The sequence below is a fragment of the Leguminivora glycinivorella genome, chromosome 2 (genome assembly GCF_023078275.1).
Source record: "Leguminivora glycinivorella isolate SPB_JAAS2020 chromosome 2, LegGlyc_1.1, whole genome shotgun sequence".
NCBI lineage: Eukaryota > Metazoa > Arthropoda > Insecta > Lepidoptera > Tortricidae > Leguminivora > Leguminivora glycinivorella.
In genome coordinates this window covers 2,626,163-2,653,000 of record NC_062972.1, presented here as the reverse complement: position 1 = coordinate 2,653,000, position 26,838 = coordinate 2,626,163, and the positions used below count along the sequence as shown (strand labels likewise).

Below are 26,838 nucleotides of genomic sequence, written 5' to 3'. Positions count from 1 at the left end.
AATAACCTTGAGAATATTTCAACAGCTCATATGAATCTTTCTTCCAGGGTGATTCCCCCACCATCCCTCCAATCCAGCAAGGGCGACAGTCTCGCCCGGCGGCGGATATTAGAAGAACTCAGTACCACTGAGAACCCACTATGGCTGGAGACTAAGCTACGGCCGTATGAGGAGCAGGAGTTGACTATGAACGTATTTGGAGACCAGGCGGAACAGGCCAATGTGGAACCCCCGCAGGTTGGTACCCGAAATCAGATTGTCGCTAGCAAAATAAACTAAGTATAATGGTAACAAAATGTTACTCATCTCTCACTGAAAAAAAAATGAAAAATTAAAAAAATATTTATTAAGTAAAGAGTACATTACAAGTTGATTAACATTGGTAACCGCACTAGGCATGCCTGTATCGCGGCAACCAATAACATACGTTGTGCCAAAGTACGATTTAACCGGTTGACAGATTTGAATGTTTGGTCAATATGACTACGCCTACAACTATGTATAATACTTACAAAATAATAAAAGAAACAAAACAACATACATCAACTATCCTTGTGAAATTTCAACTATTTCGAGTTTGGACAATTCTTTTAGTCTCATCGTAATTTAATTTGGTTAGCCATTCCCTTAAAAGCTGCTTGGTTTAAAAACTGGTTTATCTTTAATATCTACGTGTTACTACTATTTAACAACATTAAATTATAGTATGTTTTAACTTGTGCTCACGCTTTTTCAACGTGTCTATATAAAATCGACCTGTCAATACGAGTTCCGTTACTATGCTTACGCTTAGGCGTAGGTGTGTTATGGTGTGATTCTGTGGGGATTTAGTACAAAAGTTATTAGCACTGTTTTTGTATAAAAGCTGTAAGTAGCGACTGATGTTATAATGTCATCCCTTTCTATCTCACTGGGTCTCCATTGACAGATTTAAGAGATAGCATTACAGCATAGCATAGACTGATCGCCACTTGATAACTTTATAGATCGTGTAAATCACAACGACGTGCAAATTTGGAAAGTAGCCTTTAATGACTTCACAATACCAACGAAAAGACACGTCATCGTGAATGACGCGTGACGTGTAATAAGGACGCACACTGACATTTTATCCCGCCAGGCGGCGCCAGTGCAAGTGCCCAGACATGTCACTATCATTCATATGTGTGAGAGAGAAAAAATATCTTCTCGCTCTTACGTATGAAATTCACTATCTGTGCAATGGACTGGCGCCATCTGTCATAACCTTTGAGTGTGCTTCCTCATTGTTACAATTTGTTTATGACAACAATTGTGTTTACAGACGGACAACACATACGCGACGATACAGGGTAGTCGCGCGACAGAGCGGTTTGGCGACTACGCGACGCTCGGCGGAGAATCTCCCACGCCGCTAGAAGCTGCCTTAGGATTTCAGGTCAGGCCTTAGGATTTTTGATATATCCTGGGAAATCGAGTAACGAGTCGAAAACATTAGCAGAAACGTCTGCAATCGATGCCACTAAGCTTAATTACTAGTTTTATTTCTATAATGCACTAGTTTTGTCACATTACACTTCATTGAAGCCAAAATACTATTCTTACCTCTGCCTTCTCCTTTTGTAGATGAATTATTATTTTTGATCAAGGGGAGGATAGTCAGGGTAGTTCTACTAATACCAGTAATACCACAATGTTGTATGTGTTTGCTGTGTGGGCAAATGAGACATAATTATTAGGAAAATAAATTATCAGCTTTGAAATTATTAGACTTAACAAGCCATATTTATTACAGGGTAGCACATTCAAGCCGCCAACACCAGATACGCCGGAGCCCCCGCCGCGGCCTACGGCCGGCTTAGGGCAGCTATGATGGTAACTAAACCTTTTGGTATTTATGTATCTTGATATCATTTCTAACAACGTCCGCTTCATATTTAGTTTCAAACAAATGACGCTCAATTTTTCGATCTCTGTTCATAACAAAAGTCACGCAGACAAAAATCGTTAAGGAAATTAAAAGTAGCATTTTTTGCAAGAACTCCAAAAGCTCCATTAGATTAGCAGTAATTTTTAGTCTCTTATACAGTTAAATATATTTAACAATTAATATTTTTATGTTTTATATTAAATAAACATATTATTTTCTTATTTTCAGGAAGGTGTCGCAATCTTGCTATAATTAGGTAGTAATAAAATGTAAGCTATATGTAAATAAAGTCTCAAATGTAGTGCATGTTGGCAATGTGTTATATCCCTCTTCATTCAAGTAAATAATTATCGTTTTGAAGACTGCATATACGTTTTGTTACCAATTTGTTTCAATTTATAATACTTTGTCAACGTCCATGGTTAGAAAGTTTTAAATAAAATTATTCCCAGAAATTGTGATTACATGATTTATTTGATGTTTTCAATGGTTAGCATCTTGAAATTCTAGGGTCTAATTAGAAAAGACAAATAATGAATATTTAAATAGTTATACCTATTAGCATCGAAGAATTAGGTACTTTGCTCTAAATGCCAACATTTACAAGACAAGGACTGAGAAACGATATTATGATGTACATTTTAAAACACTGTAACATTCCTTATTTATTACTTGTTAATAATTGAAATTATTATAAGGAATTATCATATAAATGTTTTAGGTATATAATGTATAGCACTATTTAAATTGGTGCCGTGACCAGGATTATAAATAAAATTTTACGTAAAGGCCCAAATAAATGTAACAATTATAATGAGGTAATTTTATCGAAAAGGTCGTTTTGATCGACGTCGTGTAAATACAGTATTGATGTAACCTGACGTCATTACTGTCATCAGACCTGCTAGTATGACTTGCGTTCTTGCGGTACCATAACCCTCTTTTTGATAAACGATTCACTCAAGTTAACAAGCTAATAAAAATATTTTGTCCCTTTCTATCACACCGATACGTCAGAAGGGACAAACGATTTTATCGGCTTGATAATTTTAGTGAACGTTTATGAATAAGGGGGTAAGTCTTTAACAACTTCACGCGAAGTTTAACTTATGCTAGGCGGTCAGGGGTTGCCACGACGTACTAAATCTATTTAGTTTAGGTTGAGTGAAAAGGACAGAGCTATAGCAGTTACATGCTTATGTCCTTTTCTCTCGACTTAAACTGAAACACTTTAGTACTTTGTGGTAGCCCCCAAAGGGACGTTAACAAGTCGTAATACTTTTTATTTGTATGAGGAATGAACTCTATACGTAATGTTGTATTTATTTGCTGTATCTTAGCCATTTAGTATTTCTTTTCTCATTTGCATTTTAATATTGATTTCATGATGATTGTGCTTACAACCTTTTATTTAACTGGAAATTATGTATATATGTACGGGTGAAACCTTTCGGCTCAATTTTGAATCAAATATGTTTAACAAATTGAGCTGAACTGTTGTATACTCACCTATATGTTTAAAATCGAACCTGATGAGAGTTGCTTATTTTGAATATGTATGTAAAATATTATTAGTACTTATTGCATAATAATGATATCTCGTTTCTGTTACTTCGGCAGCTGTGTTATTTTATCTATTGAAACTGTTTTTACCATTTTCAATGCCATAATTATTCGTGTACAAATAGTGTACAAAGAACGTTACGTTTTAAATTGTTTTGGAAGTTTAGTGTCAAAAATTCGTTTGTATTATCATATTTTATTTTTAAATATGTGTCTTAAGTATTTTAGATGTTAAAAAGTCATTTCTAGATCTGTATATGTAAATACTGAACTATTTTTATACCTAAAAGTATTATTTAACAACGAAAATAAATAAATCTTTTAAATAATGAAGTACGCTGCTTTTTAATTCAATGCCTACCTCTTTATTTTACTAATAAAATATTCATACCAATTGGTGAAAATATTACACGTAGAACTGTTGTTATATCTTTTATTACAAAAATATTTTACATTACAATAAAATATTAGACAATAATTACGTCAATATAAAATATATTATTAATAAAACAACAAATTGTACTAGTAGGTACTTGAACTTAAATGTTATTAAATAAAAATAATTATATTCGGAAAAATTCTGTCTCTAAATTAAGACAACATTTACTACAGTAGATACTGTAGGTAAGTACTATAATTATGTACATATTCGTTTTTTTTTCTTTGAGTAGAGAGCGACCCAAAATGAGTATAAAATTTGGAAATAATTCTCTTCTCAAATTATTATTTTTTAAACCACTAAAAAGATATCTAATTTCAAGATTTTTCCGAATATAACCTCTTCTTCAACTATCACAGTGCTCCTTAGTACGTTTCTATGTTAAATTAGGTAACATTTACTAAATTAGAAAAGCACAATTTAGGACGTGAAATTATACACATGCTACCTACGACACAAGCCTTATTTGGCTCCATCTTATGATACATCTTTTATAATGTACAAATTATGTACATTATAAAAGTATCTATTAAAACAATTTTGTTTTTACCAACATGTCGAACCGAAAGATAAGTTTCACCCAATAATTTGGAACTGATTAACTTTTTTCAATACATAGAAATATTAATCAGAAAGATAAAACATAATGAGATATTTCTAAATCGTGTTTTCGCCAGGCGGCGCTACTGGGGCGCCCAGTGGTTCTGGCAGCAAACTTCAAAATCCACCAATCAAATAACTGTCGATTTGATATGCCTGACGCTTCAATAGCGCCGCCTGGCGATAAAAAGCGATTCAGAAAACCCTCATTGGTCAAAATTTTGATCACAACGTCTCTTACCTACAACTTCAAAAAGATTCTTAACATCTAATTTAGTTTAATAATAAGTTAAACTTGTATCCTAAGGATGAGACCAATATGCTATGCTTTGGTGTGAATCGAGATTGAAATTGTCTAGGTATTTTTCCTTCATTTCATTCTCAAGTCAAAAAGCATGGACCTCATTTATAACAAGAATCTTGTTCGGTATCAGCATGGTTGTGTTTTTATCACTTATCACCATGTCTGTCACGTAAGTCACGTTCTAACAAGTAGGTATAAGTACGAAGAAGACGGGCTATCCATGTGATAAAATACAATAATGTTGACACCGCAGATATTGTGATCGCGTATTTATCATTGATAGCTATTGATAAAATACCTCTGCTTTGCCTAAAGGTTGACTGGTAGATATACACTATGTAACATAATTGCCGAAGATAAATCCTACGGCTTATACATTACCTTCTATAGTACCTTTAATTTTCATGGTGTTTATTTTAAAAAAAGGAAGTGGTATTCGTAACCGCTATTCGATACCGGCTATGCTCTTAAATGGATCACCGGCATTAATGTTACATCCTGTAGAATGCTGTCTGGCATTAAGTCCGCCTTTTGTACTATAAGTTTTTTCTTTCTTTGTGTACAATAAAGATTAAATAAATAAATAAAATATTTATAATCACTTTCGTAAAACTAGTGTCTGCGCCAACACTTAATAGTTGTCAAAGAGGACCCCAGGGTCCCGTGAGCCGTGGCAAATGCCGGGATAACGCAAGAAAATACATATCAGCAGTGGCTGGTCCATACAAGCCGATTCCCAACGGCTTGCCTAAAATGGATTACTAGTAAAGTATATAATGTTAAGGTATGTTTCTTTTTGCTCAATCTTGCCTAGCGGAAATGTTCACCAGCCGCCACTGATACATATAACACATTGAACAAACATGACAGTGAGAAATTGACACAGAATTTATTTTACAGTGATTAATGATGATGATGAAATATGCGATATGCGACCACAATATCGTTTATATTTATTTACTTAGTTGGTAAATAAATAAATATGAGCATTGACTTGCTCAAATTAATGGCACTTTTGAATTAATTAAACACATATGTGGTACTTTCTTCTTGATTTATATTATTTAGAAATGATTTTAAAAGCCGACTTTGTAAATAGTACCTACTTAATAACAGCAAATATAATATTTTAGAACATACTATAGGTACCTACGCTATTAATTTTAGCTAAATAAGATTCGATAATTTTTTAACAAATTGGTACTCTGATAATTAAAAAGTAGCTTATTGACATTCAAGTTGGCATGTATTCAACCGAACTTGGCTGGCAATGTGATCGAATCTCGAATAGCAAAAAGATTCTATACAATTCAAAATCATCAATCGATAAAATCTGTGCACATTTTGATCTCTAATTTCGTAAAAGGTGCACGATTGTTTTGAATTGTTTAATCGGTTCGTTAAAATTTTAAAGGTTTCGTTTATATAAATTTAACATTATAGTTCTTTTCACCCTTTAAGGGAATTTTCAGAATTTGGGTCCCCCCAATTATCAAAAGTTGTTAACAAAAAATTAACTCGCTGTCAGTTTTGTGACGACAATTAAGCATAAAACCTGTCTTAAAAAATTACTTTTTTCGCACTCTGAATGTAGATTATCGCTTAAAGTTTATGTAATTAACACAAAAACGATATTTTTATTGAAATTTCATGTTTAATTATCGTCACAAAACTGACAGCGAGTTAATTTTTGTTAACAACTTTCGCTAATCCCAAATTCTGAAAATTCCCTTAAACGTCACGTTATCGCAGCGCGTCATTGACCATTGTGAACAAGCGTTGTCAGTATGTTTGTATTTTTTCAGTACAGATGGTATTTTTTATACGCACTAGTGCGAGAAGTGGTTCATTATGGTCGAAACTTCGAAGGGCCATCTGTACTGAAAAACGTCGTACGATACACGTGCGAAAAGGAAATTCGTAACTCGTGTCGATTTAAAACACTCCCTTCGGTCGTATTTTAATTTATCGTCACTCGTTTCGAACTTCCTTTTTTACGCACTTGTATCGTAATGTACTATTATCACCTGTCACCAAGCCTGTCACTTCCTAAGAAGTATATTCGTGCGGAAAAGGCGTGATGATAGATGATAAAAATACAATGCTGTCACCGCTCGTCGGAATGCACAAAATATAAGTATTTTTTTACGATTTGATACACTTCTCTAACTCCTCAACAGCCTTGTCGGCGCGAGCCCTCGTGTGTTTCCGCACGTGGTTGAGCTTGCGCGTCGCGTGCGCAACCAGGTCTTTGTACGCGTGGCGGGAGTGGAGTATGTCGTCGCGAACTCGGTTGATCTCTTGGTGCGCGAGGTTGCGCCAGCGTTTCATGCGGGGCATCGTCTGGAATTGTAGAAGGACGAAATGAGATTTAAATTGTCGCAAAAGGTGGTTTATTTAGTCACATGCATAAAAGACGGAGTGAATAGCTTAGACAGCAGCTCAGGGGCAGATTCAGCTTCGTGGTCAGGCCCCAGAGGGGTGGGGGGAGGGCACCATCGACTATAAGGTCCCTTTACCCAGATAACGTCACATATGACGACGCGTCATATAGCGGAATTTCATTAGAACTATTTTGCTCATACTATACTAATCTGTAACCGCATGTTACATGAAACACAACGCCCTCTTGAAAATAGTCATCCATACTAATATTATAAATGGGAAAGTGGGTGTGTCTGTCTGTTTGTCCGTCTTTCACGGCAAAACGGAGCGATGAATTGACGTGATTTTTAGGTGGAGATAGTTGAAGGGATGGAGCGTGACATAGGCTACTTTTTGTCTCTTTCTAACACGAGCAAAGCCGCGGGCAAAAGCTAGTATTATAATATTTCGGGTCAGACTTCATTAGATTTAAAAAAATTCTATTCAGATCAAAACGGAGTATTTGATATTTGATATTTATTTATTCAAGAAACAATATAACATTGTATTTGAAATGACTTATAGCTAAATTACTTAACACTAACATGGAATCAATTTACAATAATTATACATTAAAACAAACCTGAAGGAAAACAAACCTGAGTGTGCCTCCAAGGTGAAGAAAAAGAACGGCATGTTGCCTATGATCATATTTCTATGATAAACATATGATAGTGGACTATCGGCCTTAGTATTGGGCCTTGCGAGGAAAAATTAATTGGTACGAGTAGGTAATTACTTATGTTTTATCTCTTACCTCACATGCCACTCCGCAGTCCAAAAACATCTTGTCACATTTCTTGATATAATCGTCACTCTGCAAAACAAATGATGAGTAATACATATATTATATTATATGATGAAATAAAATGCGTGCTGCTGTCATGTACATGTTAGTAGTAATTTGGCAAGAAGTCAATGAATAAATTAGTCGAACGTTGGGTCATATTTACTATAATTGAACGCTTTACGTATTGGAGTTCGTGAAGTAATAAAGTTAGGTAAATTATTAAATATGTACAAGCAACCAATTGGAACCCTAGGCCACTCTACAACCATGTCAAAATGACAAGCAGTAAGAGATTTCTTACAATCTGATTTATAACGTCAGTATCACATATTTCTACAGTAGCATAGGGTTGCAATTGGTTGACTATATCCATTGAGGTCACCTAAGCTAATCATCCTTTAGCTTCCAGTTTTCATGGTCTCATATCAATGGTAAAAGTAGGTTCGCTTCGAGAAGAGGTGACCATAGTTAAAATAAAATTGACTCGGTATCATTAGTCTTTATCCCTTATTACCTTGTTGACATGCAGCGGAACACAACCTTCGTGCGTCATGCACTAGACTCAGGTCGAATTTTGACGTGCATGTTCAATTCATTTGCCAGTTTGCCTCTTATATTATAAAACAACTATAAAATAATACTATACCCTGTTTAGATGCATTCGAAATACAATCATTATATCATAACAGGAACTTATTAATTGTGATGTTTCACCGCACTGAATGTAAGGTATAGGTCGAGTTTTGCCGTGCAGTCTATCTATTCGTTTGCTTTTTTGCCTACTGTATGAAAAGCCCTAAAGTACAAGATGGGTTACCTTGTTGAGATGCATTCGGAACACAACCATGTGTCCTAGCAGGAACTTATGATGGTTCTCGGCACTGAATGTGGCCGCACGTCGTGCGTCTCGCACCGCCTCTGCTACGCTCAGGTCGAATTTTGACGTGCAATGTTCTGGCTGAAATAATGAAAGAAAATTTGGTATTATTGAGGTAGGAAAGTATTCTTGTTTAATAAAATCCTGGTAAGATGGAAATATTGTTTTACTTTCTTAAGGCAATGAGTAAGTTCATCTGTGGCCCATTTGTCAATGCTACAATTTAGAAGAGGAAGTACCTTTTCAACTTGTATTTGAATAACTTATATGTATTTAGGGTGGAATAGGCCCCTGGATATTGATTTGACAACAAATCACGTTTGTTATATTTTTTTTGTATTTCTTTTTAGATCTTTTATCTAAGTCGTATCAAAACCAGTTCAAATCTAAAACTAAATTGTCAAATAAGAGTAGCTCTAATATCGGTGTTGGTATTAACAATACTTATTCTCAAAACTCTACAAAAAAATCTTGAACATGGCACTGCATAATCTAGACTTTTGACTTATTTTTTATAATATACAAACATATATTTATTACGACTGGTCTGGCGTAGTCAGTAGTGACCCTGCCTGCTACGCCGCGGTCCTGGGTTCGAATCCCGGTAAGGGCATTTATTTGTGTAATGAACACAGACCTTTGTGTTCCTGAGTCATGAATGTTTTCTATTTATACATATAAAAGTATGTATTTATCTATATAAGTATGTTTATCGTCTCCTAGCACCCATAGTACAAGCTTTGCTTAGTTTGGGGCTAGGTTGATCTGTGTAAAGTGTCCCCCAATATTTATATTTATTTTATATTTTTATTTATTGATAATAATATTAGGTGGCCTAATGGAGCCAGCGTAGTCCCATGGACCAAGGCTCCAAAATAAATAATGATTAAAAAAAAATCTAGACAAAATATTTACTCGTACGTGTCGATAAATATTAAAAATATGGCCTATTACCTCGTGTTAAATATTTATTACCGCCAAAGACATATGTAACTCCGTATAGAAACCATAGATGGCGACTAGATGGCGATACACCTTTGGGGGACTCTCGGCTAGATGGCACTAACTGTTTAGTCAAATATGATTAAGAATCTGGGCCAAATTGTCAAAACTAAGGTTCAAAAGTTTTAAGCCTATGTCGAGAGATGGCAGTCTATGCACTGTGACTACACATTTTTCTTTGGCAGTAACTCTCTAGAAACTCGATCCTCGTTGATTACCGCTAAACCACCTTCCTGCGTGTAAACATAGCATCCCATAATAAAATATTGTGGGACATTAAATTCGGTGCGCCATTCAGAAAGCTGTCAATAATTATAGACGACCACGGACGGGTGACCTCATTGTAGTGTGGCCACGAAACCGGCGATTCGAAGTTGGTGGTAACTTTATTATTATGGTGTAGCTGGCTGTAGGTAATCGCATAAGTCATGTGTTTATTTTATGTGACGTGAGATGAACATATTTTACAGAATATATTGACACTGCTAGCACAGTATAATAAAGAGTACTGTCGTACAGTATGGCCACTCCCGCTCTCGGTTACCTCACAGTTACTGCCTGTCAAAAACGCGAACAGTCAACCTGTCATCTCACTCATACCAGCATGGTACGCGTTCGTCACCTACATGAGCTTAGAATGTGTGCTAGGAACGCGCCTCTTTCATATATTTGATCGCCAGTGTCCGAGATGTGCTGCTAGTCACATTACGTGATAGTTACTAACACATAGTATAACGAATGGTTATCTTAGAATATACAGTATGTCCTTGGAATCAGGCATATCTAAAATAAATAATTCAAGCAGGCAACTGCACATGGGCTGATTTTTGTACACCCGCCATACTGAATACATTACAGGTGATACTGATGTAGGTGATTTTTCTAGCCATTTTTTGAGTCTACGTCTCTACTTTAAGCCGTGGATTCAGTGAACTTAACACCCAATACAAAAAGATCAATACCCAAAGGTTGTCTGGAAGAGATCACTCGTATCGTAAGCGATAAGACCGCCTATTGTTACATCTGTTTAATTTGTTTTTGTTTCTTGTGCATTACTTGTAAACTATGTGAGGTGTGCAATAATGAGTATTGTATTGTATCAATAAATAATTCAACCATATACAAGGACTTAAGGACAATAAAGCTGAATATTTTCAGCAGCCGCCGGTTTCGTGGCCACACTTGCGCGAACGCCCGTCACTGTCAAGGTAATTCGTTACGACGCGAATGCTTGTGTCGCGTCATACCCGGTCCCACCTAACTATTCTATAGACTGTTAGCTGGCATTGATGAAGCTAACTGGCTTAATGATGCTCATCTAAAATTTGACTAAGGACCAGTTGCATTAATAGATTAACAGATCAAACTTAATTAGCACATAATTAATTTTGGGTGAGTTGGACCAAGACTCAAACTTCGATAACATTTAATTTTTACATAATGGAAACCAAATGGTAAAATGTATAGATGTTACTGTAAACGCTCAAAGTACTGTAAACCTAGATTTTACCGGTAAATCCTAGGTCTTACCAATGCCGCTTGGTAAAGGCCTGGAGTAAGAAATATTTATTTCTTGTTTACGGGCATTTTCAGAATTTGGGTCCCCCCAATTATTTAGCGTAATAATAGCGTAAAAATATGTCTAAAAGTGTACTTTTTTCACATTCTAGATGTAGATTATCGCTTAAAGTTTATGTAACTAACACAAAAACAATATTTTTATTGAAATTTCATGCTTAATTATCGTCAAAAAACTGGCAGTGAGTTAATTTTTGTTAACAACTTACGCTAATTGGGGGGTCCCAAATTCTGAAAATTTCCTTACTTCGGGCTTCGACCGGCATTGATTTGGTAAAACCTAGGTCGTACCAAGGCGATCGATAAATGTATCAGGCAGAAGTTTTGGGGAAGGTCTCTAACTATGAGAAACTTGTGCCAAGAGTCCTTACTTTTGTGTTGTGATTTCCCAGTCCAATTTCGAGTCTATGGATAACATTGGAAACCTGTTGCTTCAGGTAAAATTGAAACTCCTGACATTAAAATATCGCTGTGCTTTTGATGTATCGAAGGATTAACTTTCTATGACATTCAGAGGTTAACCCACATATTACATCTCCTAAAACGGTCAAAGAAAATTCTATAAATAGATGTGCGACACCACTATCGTGATCCAACTGTACCCCTAAGCCCTAGGTTGTCTGGAATGCCGACCCTTTGAACCTTAACGACGCTTAATGTAGTCACGAGCGGCCTACGGCAACCGTTTTAGATGTCAGTGCGTACTATGTTAGCTGTCCTAGGGTGGAGGTCAACTGACACACTAGCTCTGCTGTTAAAAGTTTAGGAAACTACCGCCAAAACATTGTTTGATTCAAAATCTAAAAGATTACTTGGCCAATCCGCGAATAGACACCGTGCTAGTCAATCAGTGCTAACCCGTTATACTTATGTAGGTACAATTGTATCGGAATTGAATTGGAATTAGTTCGCTTTACTCGCGATGTTTTTACCTACACTCGACTCCACCACAGCACCACAGCGTGAGTTATTTTTCACATTGTATTTTTTTATACTACGTCGGTGGCAAACAAGCATACGGTCCGCCTGATGGGAAGCGGTCACCGGAACCTATGGACGCTTGCAACTCAAGGAGCGTCACATGCGCGTTGCCAACCCATTAGAAACTTGTGCACTCCCTGTACCTACACAGCAAAAAGGAGTGTACAAGTTCTAAGGAGGGTTCGGGTTGCCGACCGATAGACGGCACAAATTAGTTCCGTACGTAGGTGCTTCCGTCACCAGCATCGCACCCTTGTTGAGCTCTATTTTTTTACGTAATCTATATTTTAACAACACTTCGGTCGAATATTTCCATAAGTAGTAAATATCCAACAATTTATGACAACTATGACATCAGCGCAATCGTAAATTATTCAGATTTAATACCAATTTTCATAAAGTAATAGTTTCTAACGTGTAAAATGCACCTGCCTGTCATTACAGCAGTTTGTTAAATATTTTAATACGCTATTTCCAAGTTGATCGACGAACGATGAATTTAAAGAAGGTAGAAACATGCCAACATTCCGATCCTGCCATTAGGTGGGTATGGCTACTTATGTACTACTACCACAGACCAACCCCTATAGACATCTATTACAAGACGACTCGCGGTGGCCAGCCTTCCTAGTATTTGCACTGATATAAGCGCGGGCGCTCGCCGTGCCCGATCAGTATCGACCAAGTAACAGACCCGAAAGCAGCGCGTGTTTTTCGCACAAAAAAATTGGAAAAGGGTATTTTGATGCCTTAAAGATGTCCACCTGTAGTGTGAAATGGTGTGGAAAGGTAACAAGAAGCTCAAATTTAAAAACAGACGGCATTACATTCCACAAATAAGTCATATTTATAATTTATTCAGAGCCGGCATAGGTCAACTTACATTGGCCACTTACGCGTCAGTAGAGGGACAGTCATACTTCTGTCCCTTTTCATCTGGCGCGACTGCCCGCCGTCCTTGAAACGGCCAATCACAGCGCGCTTAACACATTCCCCGCCCGCTCCTCGCACCCCAAACACTGGTGACTCGTATCGCGAACCAAATATACAAGACTGCCACTCTATAGGAGGTTCTCTGTGACTACTACTCGTGTCCAAGGTACCCAAGCGCAGTGTCGTTTGAGATATTAAGTGCAAAAATATGCGAACTAGACATGCCATGCAAAATGTACCTACCACCAAAAACACATCTTTTTTGATAGACACTGTTTACTTGTTTAGTGATACCTTGTACCTTTTGGATACTGTGAAGTATTTCAGTCTTGTAGTTCAACTAGTTCAGTAAAAGCGCTGGTAGCCTAGCGGTAAGTACGTGCGACTTTCGTTCCGGAGGTCGCGGGGTCGAACCCCGGCTCGCACCAATGAGTTTTTCGGAATTTATGTGCGAAATGTCATTTGATATTTGCCAGTCGCTTTTCGGTGAAGGAAAACATCGCGGGGAAACTTATAATTACTCAATGCGGGGAAACCGGACTAATTCCAATAAGGTCTAGTTTACCCTTCCGGTTGGAAGGTCAGATGGCAGTCACTTTTGTAAAAATTAGGGCCTGCGTCAAATCTTGGGATTAGTTGTCAAAGCGGACCCCAGGCTCCCATGAGCCGTGGCAAATGCCGGGATAATGCAAGGATGATGATGAGTTCACTAGTTCAGTAACTTAACAGATAGGTACAGTCAACCAATTGGAACTGTAGGCCACTGTAGAACTATGTCATAGTGACGTTATAAATTAGATTGTAAGAAATCTCTTACTGCTTGTCATTTTGACATGGTTGTAGAGTGGCCTAGGGTTCCAATTGGTTGACTGTACTCGTATGTCTCATCAACAGCATTCGTTTCAGTTCTGTTATTCATGGATTTATTGAACGAATTGAAGAATTAGACACTTATAAATGATTTGTAGTAATAAATATAATAGGGCCTGTGTGGTGACGGGTTAAGAATTTTACCACCCCCTTTCTTCCCGTGGGTGTCGTAGAAGGCGACTATGGGATATGGGTTAAATTGTGGCGTAGGCGAGAGGCTGGCAACCTGTCACTGCAATGCCACAGTTTCGTTTTCTTTCAACCCCTTATTTGCCAAGAGTGGCACTGAAGCTTTAGTAGTTTCATGTGTTCTCAGCCTACCCCTTTATGGGATACAGGCGTGATTGTATGATGTAAATATAATATAATAATTATCAGTTTTCGTACAACTTAATAGTGATATCAGCTGTTCATTATAATGTATTTGTTTTGTTTCTGTTTTGCGCTGCTTTTACTTTTTAACCCCCGACGCAAAAACGACGGGGTGTTATAAGCATGACGTGTCTGTCTGTGTGTATGTCTGTCTGTGTCTGTCTGTTTGTCTGTCTGTCTGTCTGTGTGTGTGTCTGTCTGTGGCATCGTAGCTCTCAAACGGATGAACCGAGTTAGATTTAGTTTTTTTTAATTGAAAGCTGAGTTAGTCGGGAGTGTTCTTAGCCATGTTTCATGAAAATTGGACTATGTCGCGGTCGGGGTTTTTTTCAAAATGTTAATTTTGTGGTTAGGTTAGTTGTATTTGTTCTAAGTGTCAATGGGTACACTGAAAATCAGTGTCGTAACACTATTAATTATCGGGCTGCAACAAATGACTAAGTGCTATCCTTTTCCGAAACAGCACTATAACTTCATTTATTTTCTTAGATTTAAGCCTATTTTGAAGTCGGTATGTCGTTTTAAATGTATTTCGAATAAAGTCTCATTCATTCATTCATTCAAATAAAATTCTATGAATTAAAGATATAATATCTAGGATTTGCTATACTCAAAATAAGTACCGAATTACCTATTTATGAATCATTGACAACTATACTTCATAGCATAAACTATTCAAAGCATCGCTGATTTACACAATTAAAATTCGTAATTTGACAGCGTTCGTCACAGACTAAAATGTTCTCATACATTCATTTGCAATAACTGGCGGCCTTGCAGTTTATGCACTACTTCATATTTTATGACCGCGCGCAAGCCCGTCTGATCTTTCTGGGTCGTGTAAGAATTGTTTTCAGTTTACGTTTCCAATTTGTTATGTGCAAGGTCGAAGTGCTTGTTAAAATTTACCTTGAATAAGTAATTCCCATTAAAATATAAAAAAAAACTAGGATGTCAGGGGGCTTATTCGTTACGCGCCTGCGCGAAACTTAAATAACGCAAAAACAATGATTTGACTGAACCACAGAGAAATAAGTAAGGGAACTCCATACATCAGAAAATGCGAGTTCTTTGTATAGGCATTTATAGTGACATCTAGCGACAATTACGCGTCAATCACGCGTCAAATAGCGTGAATTATCAGTAGCACTACTCGATACTAAGTGTCAATAGTGTCTCGTCTGCCAAAAAGTTAATATTAAAACAGTTTACAACTTAATATTGAAGCATAAGGAATTGAAAACAGAATCTGATTAATAAATACTATTGTAATATTAGCTAAAATTGGTGAGCATCAGACTCTTCGTTCGTCGCGACATCTATTGACAAGTAGCAGTACTGATAATTTACGCTAGTTGACGCCTGGTTGACTCGTGATTGTCGCTAGATGTCACTATAACTATGCCTATACAAATAACTCGCACACTGATGTATCGAGTTACAATTTTTCCCATACTTATTTTCCTCTATGGACTGAACATAGCAAAACAGTACTGGTATTTTTCGTTCAAAAGATAAATATCATATGACAAACATGAATATGTATTCATCCCTAAACAAGTAGTTTTAATATTTATTGAAAACCAGATTCAAGCCCAATGGCCTTATATACTGTGCAATATAGCCATACACTGTGCAATATAGTCAATATTGGCTGAATTATTAAATTAAATTATCATAAACTTCTACAGCCACACAATTGCTTGACGCTACTTATGATAAAACAAATGACACTCGACTCAAGTGGCAGTTTAACACAAGCATTATTATAATAAAGATAAAATTTTATCAAATTAAAGAGTATTTAATAATAAAGGCTTTTATTAATATCTATTTGATTAAACGTGTTTTTGTTATACTTATTCCCAAGGACCAAATAATACGGGACAGACAAAGCCCATACAAAAAAGCGTACCCTTGAAATGAAAGGGCCTTTTAGGCTTAAAACTAGATGGCGCTGTGTCGCAACCTGGAAGTGGTCAAAATCATATTTTCCCGAAATATTTTTGCATGTTTTTATTTTTTGTAAGAACAAATTACTTACGTCCTTCTTCATTTTAATATCATGATAACATCACTACACGTCAATACACATATTAAAAAAAAATTGTAGGCCTCATCAGTGTAGTTATGATAAGTAGTATTTAATAGGTGGCGCCAAAAAAAATGAGGTACGATTCTTAGTATGGAGACTGTAATCCTATATAAATTTTATCCTTGATTTAGCCTATACTATATAATTTTAGTAAAGATTCAGATCAGACCCATCAAACTATGTATAACCTTTTTTTAACCATAGCCTACATAAATATCTTCTATTAGTTTAGTGGCGTATTGAAATAAGAATAAAATATGGTCAGGGGGCCGATTTTTGAGTCTCACGGCGTTCGAATTCAGAAAATTGTCACTGAAAATAATAGGCAATTCACCGTTTTCAACCGGTATTTTAGTGACAGTGAGACTCAAAAATCGGCCCCCAGGTCACGCAATTGTGATTTAAAAATTACCTAATATGTACTATTAGTAGGTACTTATATCATACAACGTTACTGAGCAATTCCCGTTAAGTTTGTACATTTGGATCACGTCTCCGATTTTGATAAAAATTGGTAGGCTGAGGGTACGTTCAGATGACAAGCGTACAACGCGCGTTGAACGCGCGCAAATTTTTTGTATAGTGTTCACATGACACGCGCTTGCCGGGCGTTGAACGCGCGTTGCCGCGACCGCCATGGTTCAGTCAGTAGAGTTCTTACATTTGTCGAAGATGGACGTAGAAACAGTTTTAACGGTGATATTATACCGACGATTGAAACGACGCGCCAGAAGACGGAGATATCGGGTCCACCGAATTTTGTCAACCAGGCTGACTGAAAGCCATGTCATACTTGTCATATTCCATACCGCAGGACGTTTCTCTATTTCGTCTATAAATAATTCCGTATCAAAAGCTTCGGTTTCCATTTCGGACGATTTCTGGACGACCCGATGAACCCTAAAATACGTCCATCCGCGTCGAAAGCGCGCGCTCAACTGAACGGAAATATAGAAAACCAATGATCTCAAAGCGCGCGTTGACGCGCGCTGACAACAGTCGAAGAGCATGTTCAGATGACAAGCGCTCAACGCGCGTTTTGATAACGCGCGTTTACAACTACATAACAACTTATTCAGGCTGTACACATGCTAACGCGCGTTTTATTAATACGCGCGTTGAACGCTGCGCTAGCGTTTGGGTACGTTCAGGTGACAAGCGTTCAACGCGCGTTGAACGCGCGCTAAATTTTTGTATAGTGTTCACATGACACGCGCTTGCCGGGCGTTGAACGCGCGTTTCCGCGACCGCCATGGTTCAGTCAGTAGAGTTCTTACATTTGTCGAAGACGGACGTAGAAACAGTTTTAACGGTGATATTATACCGACGGTTGAAACGACGCGCCAGAAGACGGAGATATTGGGTCCACCCAATTTTGTCAACCACGCTGACTGAAAGCCATGTCATACTTGTCATATCCCATATCGCAGGACGTTTCTCTATTTCGTCTGTAAATAATTCCGTATCAAAAGCTTCGGTTTCCATTTCGGACGATTTCTGGACGACCCGATGAACCCTAAAATACGTCCATCCGCGTCGAAAGCGCGCGCTTAACTGAACGGTAACATAGAAAACCAATCTCAAAGCGCGCGTTGACGCGCGCTGACAACAGTCGAGCGCTAGCGCAGCGTTCAACGCGCGTATTAATAAAACGCGCGTTAGCATGTGTACAGCCTAAATAAGTTGTTATGTAGTTGTAAACGCGCGCTAACAAAACGCGCGTTGAGCGCTTGTCATCTGAACATGCTCTTCGACTGTTGTCAGTGCGCGTCAACGCGCGCTTTGAGATCATTGGTTTTCTATGTTTCCGTTCAGTTGAGCGCGCGCTTTCGACGCGGATGGACGTATTTTAGGGTTCATCGGGTCGTCCAGAAATCGTCCGAAATGGAAACCGAAGCTTTTGATACGGAATTATTTATAGACGAAATAGAGAAACGTCCTGCGATATGGAGCGAGCGTTGAACGCTTGTCATCTGAACGTACCCGAACGCTAGCGCAGCGTTCAACGCGCGTATTAATAAAACGCGCGTTAGCATGTGTACAGCCTGAATAAGTTGTTATGTAGTAAACGTGCGTTATCGCTCTGAAAGTCCATGATGCTGAGCAACATCCACTAGGTTTCCCAAAATGTCCTATGTAGTTTGTATGAAGCCTTCCTTTTTTGTTACCAGATTTCTATACATTTTCGGTAACAGAAAAGGAAAGTTTCATAGAATCAACCTAGGACATTTTGGGAAACCTTGTGGATCTTGCTCAGCATCATGGACTCTATCAGCCTACCAATTTTTATCAAAATCGGAGACGTGATCCAAATGTACCTCTACTACTTCATTATAAATTTCATGACGCATTTCAATTTCCTGATACACGAGTATTTTGATCTGACCAAGAAGTTGTGTATGCAGTACTATTGACTCAAGTGGGAAATATTTACTAAGCCAACGATTATCGTCGAAAAAACAGTTTGCATCGACGGATAACGTCATTAACAGACGATGCACAGATCAAAATAAATTGAGCTATTAGCTCTACATATTCCTTAGTTTCAATTGCGTGTTGTCTGACTTCTATTTGACATTCTTTAAATCTTTGGATGAAAAGAATTCTGTTACCTATCAGCAGTCAATGGGCCTAAATGGTGGGACGTTATCATTTCTAATTTGCAACGCGAAACGAAAACGAAGCGCCGCGAAAGGTAGTCTGGCTCTGTCACGCCAATACGCAAGAGCGCTAGAGATAGATATCTACGAGCGTTTCGTTTCGTGAGCGTTTGTACCATTCGGCTACGTGCCCTGTACATTATACCTACAATACTTTTAGCTTAGCGTTTCATATTGGTTGCCCCTGTTATTAACCCTCGGCGCAAAAACGACGGGGTGTTAAGTTGGGCGTGTCTGTTTGTCTGTCTGTTTGTCTGTCTGTTTGTCTGTCTGTTTGTCTGTCTGTTTGTCTGTCTGTTTGTCTGTCTGTTTGTCTGTCTGTTTGTATCTCTGTCTGTCTGTATGTGTGTGTGTCTGTCTGTGGCATCGTAGCTCCCGAACGGATGAACCGATGCAGATTTAGTTTCTTTTTGTCTGAAAGCTGAGTTAGTCGGGAGTGTTCTTAGCCATGTTAAAAATCGGTCCACTAATTCGGTTTTTTTTTACAAAATTTTAATTTTGTGGTCAGGTTTTTTTATGAAATATAACGCTAACCCGCCATCAAAAAATCTCTCCCAAATAGGTACCTAAGTATCTACCTATAGAATCGAAGCAACACAACTACTTATGTACTTATTTCTGTATTATTTCATGGAGATTGACCTAAGCAGTTACGTAACATATTTATAAGTACATAGAACGTTTCTGAAAATTGTAGTACAAAGAAAATAGACCGGGTATTGCAAGTTAAAACTTCTACCATTTGTATAGCTTCGACTGTACGGCGGACTAGGGTCATGTGACCCAGTTTGAAAAAAACATAGTCCCATAACATTGAAAATACAGTCTCGCAACACTAAGTATCGCTAATTCGTAATTACTGATAAAACGGCGAAGTAAAACCTGTACTAAGTGCTTACGCTTAGAAATGTTCGCCAATCTGACCAAGCTCAAATGAAAATCGTTGACGCTAGACGCCGATGGAAACGCAATCGAGCTCTGTCACGCCAATACGTGAGAGCGATCTCTATAGATACGATAACGATATCATGGTGAGCGTTTGTGCATCTGGCTACGTGCCCTGGCCTGAATGCGAGCGACGTTACAATTAGACATTTAGCGCATATTATACATGGAAACGTTTATCTTTCGATTAGGTTATGGACTGTACGAGAGCTGAGCGTTACGCGATAAGCGGCATAACCCACGCTAGTATTTATAGGGCAGATTATTATGGTGCGGTGTTATATTCGATAACGTCTACGTACGTAACTTAATATAAATATTATGTTTCCTTCTCGTAGGTACTGACATTTTGAGTGCGAGAAATAGAAGAGGGTTTCTTTTTTTGACAATTTTTTTTGATATTTTTAATGAATTTTAGGTCAGTTCTACTCAGAATCACGAGCTCTCTCTATCTCACTAAGAGAAAAAAGTGTCCCAGAATGCTGAATTTCCTCTTTCGTTACCCCATAAAAATTATAAGGAAATGGTAAGACAATAGAAAAAAATGTGTAGGACACTTTTATACTTATTAGCATTGAAAAAGCTAGTGTTTCTGAGTATAGATAACATAAAAATTATCAACACATAAAAAAGTGGACAGAAAAAAATAAACGCGCAGAAATTCGTCTTCGTAGAGCGTTGTCTCTTTCTTACTTATTATGTGACGTTGATTGTCTCTTTCCAAAGACCGATGTGCATTCTTTATGGCCGTTTACTGTACGTGGACGTTAGCGATTTGTCAGTGCCATATGCCGCTCACTGACGCGACGCTACCAGCGCGCCGCTTGCGTTCACTCTGTAGCCTTAGAATTCGACATTTAGCGCATATTATACGTGGAAACGTTGATCGCGCAGTTATACAAGTTTGCTAACGGGCGACCTGCGGTGCACTTGGTGCAGGTCACGGTGCAACCATGTTGCTTCCAAAACGGCGTATAAATTCTCTTCGGCGATAGGAGAAAAAACTTTTTATCCTTTAAATGTGTTTTATCCTTTAAATGCCAGCGGGTAAAAACGCATTTTATCCACTAGTGGGTAAAGTAATTTGACCTTGAATATTGTCAAGTTAACTGCTTTAAAATTGATAAAAGTAGGTAAATCTAGTAATGAAGATGATTTACCACCTGTGGAACTACTGGAAGCAAGCAGTGATAAACGCATTTTTTTCGTTGTAGTTTTCTCGCTATAGTTTTGTGTTACACACGGGTGAAAATGTATTTAACTTCTCGTGTATTGAAAAACTCGCCAAGTTCAGGATTCTATTCTCGAACCACTCACTTCGCTCGTGGTTCAACTATAGAATCCTTTCACTTGCTCGTTTTTCAATTCCACACTCGGCGTTAAAATACAACTTTGCCCCCTTGTATAACAAATAACTATTAAAAAGTTAAGTTTAAATTAGGTATTGAAATAGATCAGGAACGATTTTTTCTTCCGTATAAAACAATTAAAGAAAATATGAAGCTGACAACTTAGTGTATTTTCGCACCAAATGAGGAACTTAAACAATTTCCCAGCTCATATAATCTAGCAAACATATCAAGGGTAAACAGGCACCTTCTGGGCGAGATATCTCCATAGTAGACCACGACTTCGCCTCGGCTAGTCGCACCCTCGTACGCCAAATTTTATCAAAGTCTGACTAAAAACAAAAAGAAAACTGTTTTAATTCCTGTAACATAATAAAGAACCGGAATAATCAAATATTACATTAGTTTTCTTGCATTTTGTAACACTATCGATAAAAGCTTGTTGAGACATTAGAGTTGTCAGTAAAAGAACACACACACAGCGTTATGTTCATTACATTCATAACCTTATTACTAGCTAGTATGGCCTAAATTTGTACGCTAATTTTAGTTAAAAAGTGCATTAGAAGCGTAATCCAATGATTTAGACCAAACGCCAAACTGTAAGCGGTTATATTACGGTACACCGCAAATGTAGTAAATGCAGTAGTACAACTTTTTTTAGAAAATCTGAATCGAAATTAAAAAAAAATGAAAGAGCTATAGTTACTGTCAGCTGTAAAAGTGCATATAGAAATCATGAATGAATTCAATGATGAAATCGCCATGTACTTTTGCAGCTGATAGTACATGGATAAATATAGGCAGGTATCGGAGCGGCCAAGATGCTAAATAATCATCAGAATTTGCCTCCAATATTCAGGCGTTAGGTTTTGCGCTCAGATATTTTTAATATGGTCCCGGGCGCTCAAATGTACAGTAAGCTGCAAAATTGCATGGAGAAATTTTCCATGCACTTTTGCAGCTTAATGTTACCTGATGGCGACTAACTATATTAGCTATTCATAGATAAACAAAACCGGCCAAGTGCGAGTCGGGCTCGCGCACAAAGGGTTCCGTAGCAGCAAATATTTAACCAAAATTACAGTTAAATCAACCTATCTCAAAAACTATAAGAGATACTTTGATCAAACCAAAAATCGTTGAAAGAGTTAATTAGCATGCATCACCTCTATTTTTTTTAGAATTTTATACCCCGTAGTTATAAAAATAGAGGGGGGGGGACATACTTTTTACGACTTTGAGAGCTGATATCTCAAAAACCGTTCACTTTAAGAAAAATGTTTTTAGAAAACTTTATATCATTTTAAAAGACCTTTCCATTGATACCCCACACGGGTATGTACATCGAAAAAAAATTTTCATCCCTCAGTTACATGTATGGGGGCCCCACCCCCAATTCTTTTTTTACTATTTAGTGTCATAATTTTGTAGCGGTTCATACAACACATATTCCCATCAAATTTCATCACTGTAGTACTTATAGTTTCCGAGTAAATCGGCTGTGACAGACGGACAGACGGACAGACGGACAGACGGACAGACGGACATGACGAAACTATAAGGGTTCCGTTTTTGCCATTTTGGCTACGGAACCCTAAAAACAGGGTACGTAGCCGAATGGCACAAACGCTCACGAAACGAAACGCTCGTAGATATCTATCTCTATCGCTCTTGCGTATTGGCGCGACAGAGCCAGACTACCTTTCGCGACGTTTCGTTTTCGTTTCGCGTCGTAAAATGCCATTAGGTTACGGGGCACCTGATGGCGACTATAAAAGTATAATAACTATATAAGTAAACAAGGTAATATTCAAAAATTGGATTGCCGTAGTAGAAAAATCATCTAGTTACGCAACTTACGCACAATACCTAAACAATAAGTATTACTTATTCTATTTTTTTTATTGAACTTTGCTGTTTGCGACGGTTTCCGTTTGATTAAGGAAGTAAAGTAAAAAGTTAGTGTCTCATAAGTATATAACGTATTCATTAAAATGCACATTGGACATTAGACGAGAATAGAAGACATGGCATGAATTATCCAGTGTTTACTCTCATTGCGACTCAACTAGTTCGGAACATGCGGAGTTAGGTTACTGTTATTATGCACCTGCTGTGGAATGCATCCTTGTGCATAATGCATCCAGCTTGCGATTACGGAGGCATGCCTATTGGCCTGGTATTCGCAGTTCGTATGGCTTATTGGATTATTTCGGGTTAGGTGATTCGCAAGTATTCCGGGTAGGAATCCATACTTGGGAAAGTGTGTGTGTCTGTTTGTTTGTACGTCTTTCAACGCAAAACGTATCGTCGAATTGACGTGATTTTTTAAGTGGAGATAGTTGAAGGGATGCAGAGTGACATAGGCTACTTTTTGTCTCTCTAACGCGAGCGAAGCCGCGGGCAAAAGTTAGTAATTTATATACACGGCATCCCAAGACGTCTGTCTGAATGTCAAGAGTCGTGGAATGTATTATTGGACCCCATATACTTCAGGACTCGACTTTCCGAACAGACTCTATGAAATGATAGTAAGGTACCTTAAATATCGTAGATATGTATTGTAAATATTTCATAGTCTTGGAATAGCCCCTGTACAACTGAGGCATACATATGGTGATTTTTGTGTTTTTAAAGGAACAGCATGCATTTAGGTACGGAACAGTGACATTTGGTGCAGTGGAACTGCTGATGATGGCCAGAACGGAACTCTTCAAATCTGAACGGCACGCTTATAGTGACTTTGGTATTTTTATAAGAACAGCATCCACTTTCGTCCAGAACAGTGACATTTGGTGCAGTGGAATTGCTGATGACGGTCAGAACCGAACTCCTCAAATCTGAACGGCACGCTTATAGTGACTTTGGTATTTTTATAAGAACAGCATGCACTTTCGTCCAGAACAGTGACATTTGGTGCAGTAGAACTGCAGATGATGGCCAGATCCAAACTCCTCAAATCTGAACGGCACGCTTATAGTGACTATGCCATTTTTATAAGAACAGCATGCGCTTACGTCTAGAACAGTGACATTTGGTACAGTGGAACTGCTGATGATGGTCAGAACCGAAATCCTCAAATCTGAACGGCACGCTTATAGAGACTTTGGTATTTATTCTTATTCAATTCAAACCGAAAATGATAGTCAGAACCGAACTCCTCAAATCTGAACGGCACACTCATAGTGACTTTATATTTTTGTAAGAAAAGCATGCATTTAAGTTCAGAACAGTGACATTTATTTAGTTATGTTTGTTAAGCATATTGAGTTTTCAAGTCAAAGTTTGTCAAGCTTCGATTTCTTATAATATAATCGGATTCATGAGGAATTGAGGAAACTTCTCAAACTTTAACGTTATACGTATATTCATTTGTGTTGCCATATAATAATTAAAGCATTAAAAGCAGTTTTAAAAAAATACTTAAACACATTTCTACATAATCCAACATTCGCAAGTAGCTTTCACCAGAACCCGAAAGGCGACGGTTTTTTTTACTTAAAAATTATTACTACAAGTTTTTATTCTACTTGCCTTGTTATTATGTAAGTGTGCGTCAAAACGTAGAAGATAAAGGACCCACTTCCCGGTTTCCGATTGAACTGAAATTTTGCACACATATGTAAATCACGTGACAATGCAATATTATGGTATCATGGAGCTGATCTGATGATGGAGCAGAAAGGTCATAGGAACTCTGTTATTAAACGTCGTATCCCCATCAAGGAAGGGGTTTTTAGAAACGTCTCGGAGAGCAGGTAGATGACTGTTGAAAAAAAAGGTACAGTCGGCGATAAAAGCTTGTGCCAAAAATGACATTTTTGCAAAAAAACTTAAGTATTGTAAAGTTTGGTATGCTATTTAAGTCAACGAGAGCTCACTACATATAGAATAAGTGATAGTTTAAATTAAATCATTAGGAAAGACACATGTGGGTATTGTAGGTACTTGAATTTAAAATAACAGCTGTACAATGAACAATAAGAAACGTTCTATAAATAAAATGCAATAATTGCATCGGGAACGGTCATGTTCATTGGCGTAACCAGAGTGCAAAGCTTTTGCTCACGCGCAGCGAAATATAAATCTGGTGTCAGTCTTTGCCAAGGTTTCTCATCGATACTGAAGATTGCGACTATGTAGTAAGTACAGAAATGCTCGGGTAATTTCGAAAGGTGAATTATAATTGATATGATGGGAATAATGGTGATTTTTATGTAACTTTCGAAATTAAACGACTTCCGAAATCACCCCAATAACCTAAAAATACAAAAGTATCAGCCTAAAAATGAGATTGATAAATAGATAATACATTATTAAATAGATAATACATTATTAACACCGCCAGCATCCTGGGTTCACTTCCGAAGGACGGTTCTCTAGGTGAGATTCTTTATTTTAGTTTTAGCTTTAATTTTATTTTTTGTTGTGTATATTTATATTGCTATCCATTTTGTGAATTTTACAATTGGTACCTATGTTTTATATCACCTGGGTACCTAGCCAAATGCTCACGATAATATAGTTGTCATAGCTAGCTACTTCCGTAACTGTTGGCGGGACGGGACAGAGCCAGACTTCGTTTCGATCGGCGTCTAGCGTCAACGATTGTAATTTGGCTAGTCCGGCGGTATCATGGTCACTTTTGCTAAGCCTCCAGGAGTCTAAAGTGCAACACTATGCGCCAATCTATTGCTAGTATCTAAATATTCTCAATAATACAATAACACCACCCGCGTTACATTATCCCAAAACACATGAACGATATTTCCGAACATATTCGAGAAATGTAGACTACTGACGTAACCGGATGAAATATCCCGATGTAGGGAAAGCATGAGGTGTAAATATTTTGCCATGCGCACACGCTCAGAATTTGGTGATCGATCGGTGGGAAGATGGCTATTCACAATGGTCATAGAGTTTTTAAAGTTTTTTCGATAACCATCGATATTCATAAATTAAAAAAATTAGACGTGTCATATCAGGTGAGATACCTTCTTCTTTATATTTAAGAACTTTGCTGCTGCCAATGGAGCTATCCTTCACTTGCACATCCTCTGACACCTCCTTAACGCTACCTATGGTATAACAAACCATGGAACTAAACCATACCTCGGACACTGGCGATCAAATATGTGAAA

General features: G+C 37.6%; 2 protein-coding genes across 2 annotated transcripts in view; one reads left to right on the top strand and one right to left on the bottom strand.

Annotated features, from left to right (window-relative positions):
• Positions 1–3,799, top strand: part of LOC125235151 (cadherin-87A) — a 76,281-nt gene extending 72,482 nt beyond the window's left edge. The window contains 4 exon segments of the mRNA XM_048141602.1: positions 48–237; positions 1,304–1,417; positions 1,775–1,854; positions 2,138–3,799. Of these exon segments, the coding sequence (XP_047997559.1) occupies positions 48–237; positions 1,304–1,417; positions 1,775–1,852 (382 nt within the window). The 3' untranslated portion in view covers positions 1,853–1,854; positions 2,138–3,799.
• Positions 3,800–6,715: 2,916 nt separating this feature from the next.
• Positions 6,716–26,838, bottom strand: part of LOC125240425 — a 41,348-nt gene continuing 21,225 nt past the window's right edge. The window contains exons 3-5 of the mRNA XM_048148319.1: positions 8,847–8,987; positions 7,997–8,056; positions 6,716–7,158 (exon numbers count right to left, since the gene is read on the bottom strand). Of these exons, the coding sequence (XP_048004276.1) occupies positions 6,961–7,158; positions 7,997–8,056; positions 8,847–8,987 (399 nt within the window). The 3' untranslated portion in view covers positions 6,716–6,960. The remainder of the gene's footprint in view (positions 7,159–7,996; positions 8,057–8,846; positions 8,988–26,838) is intronic.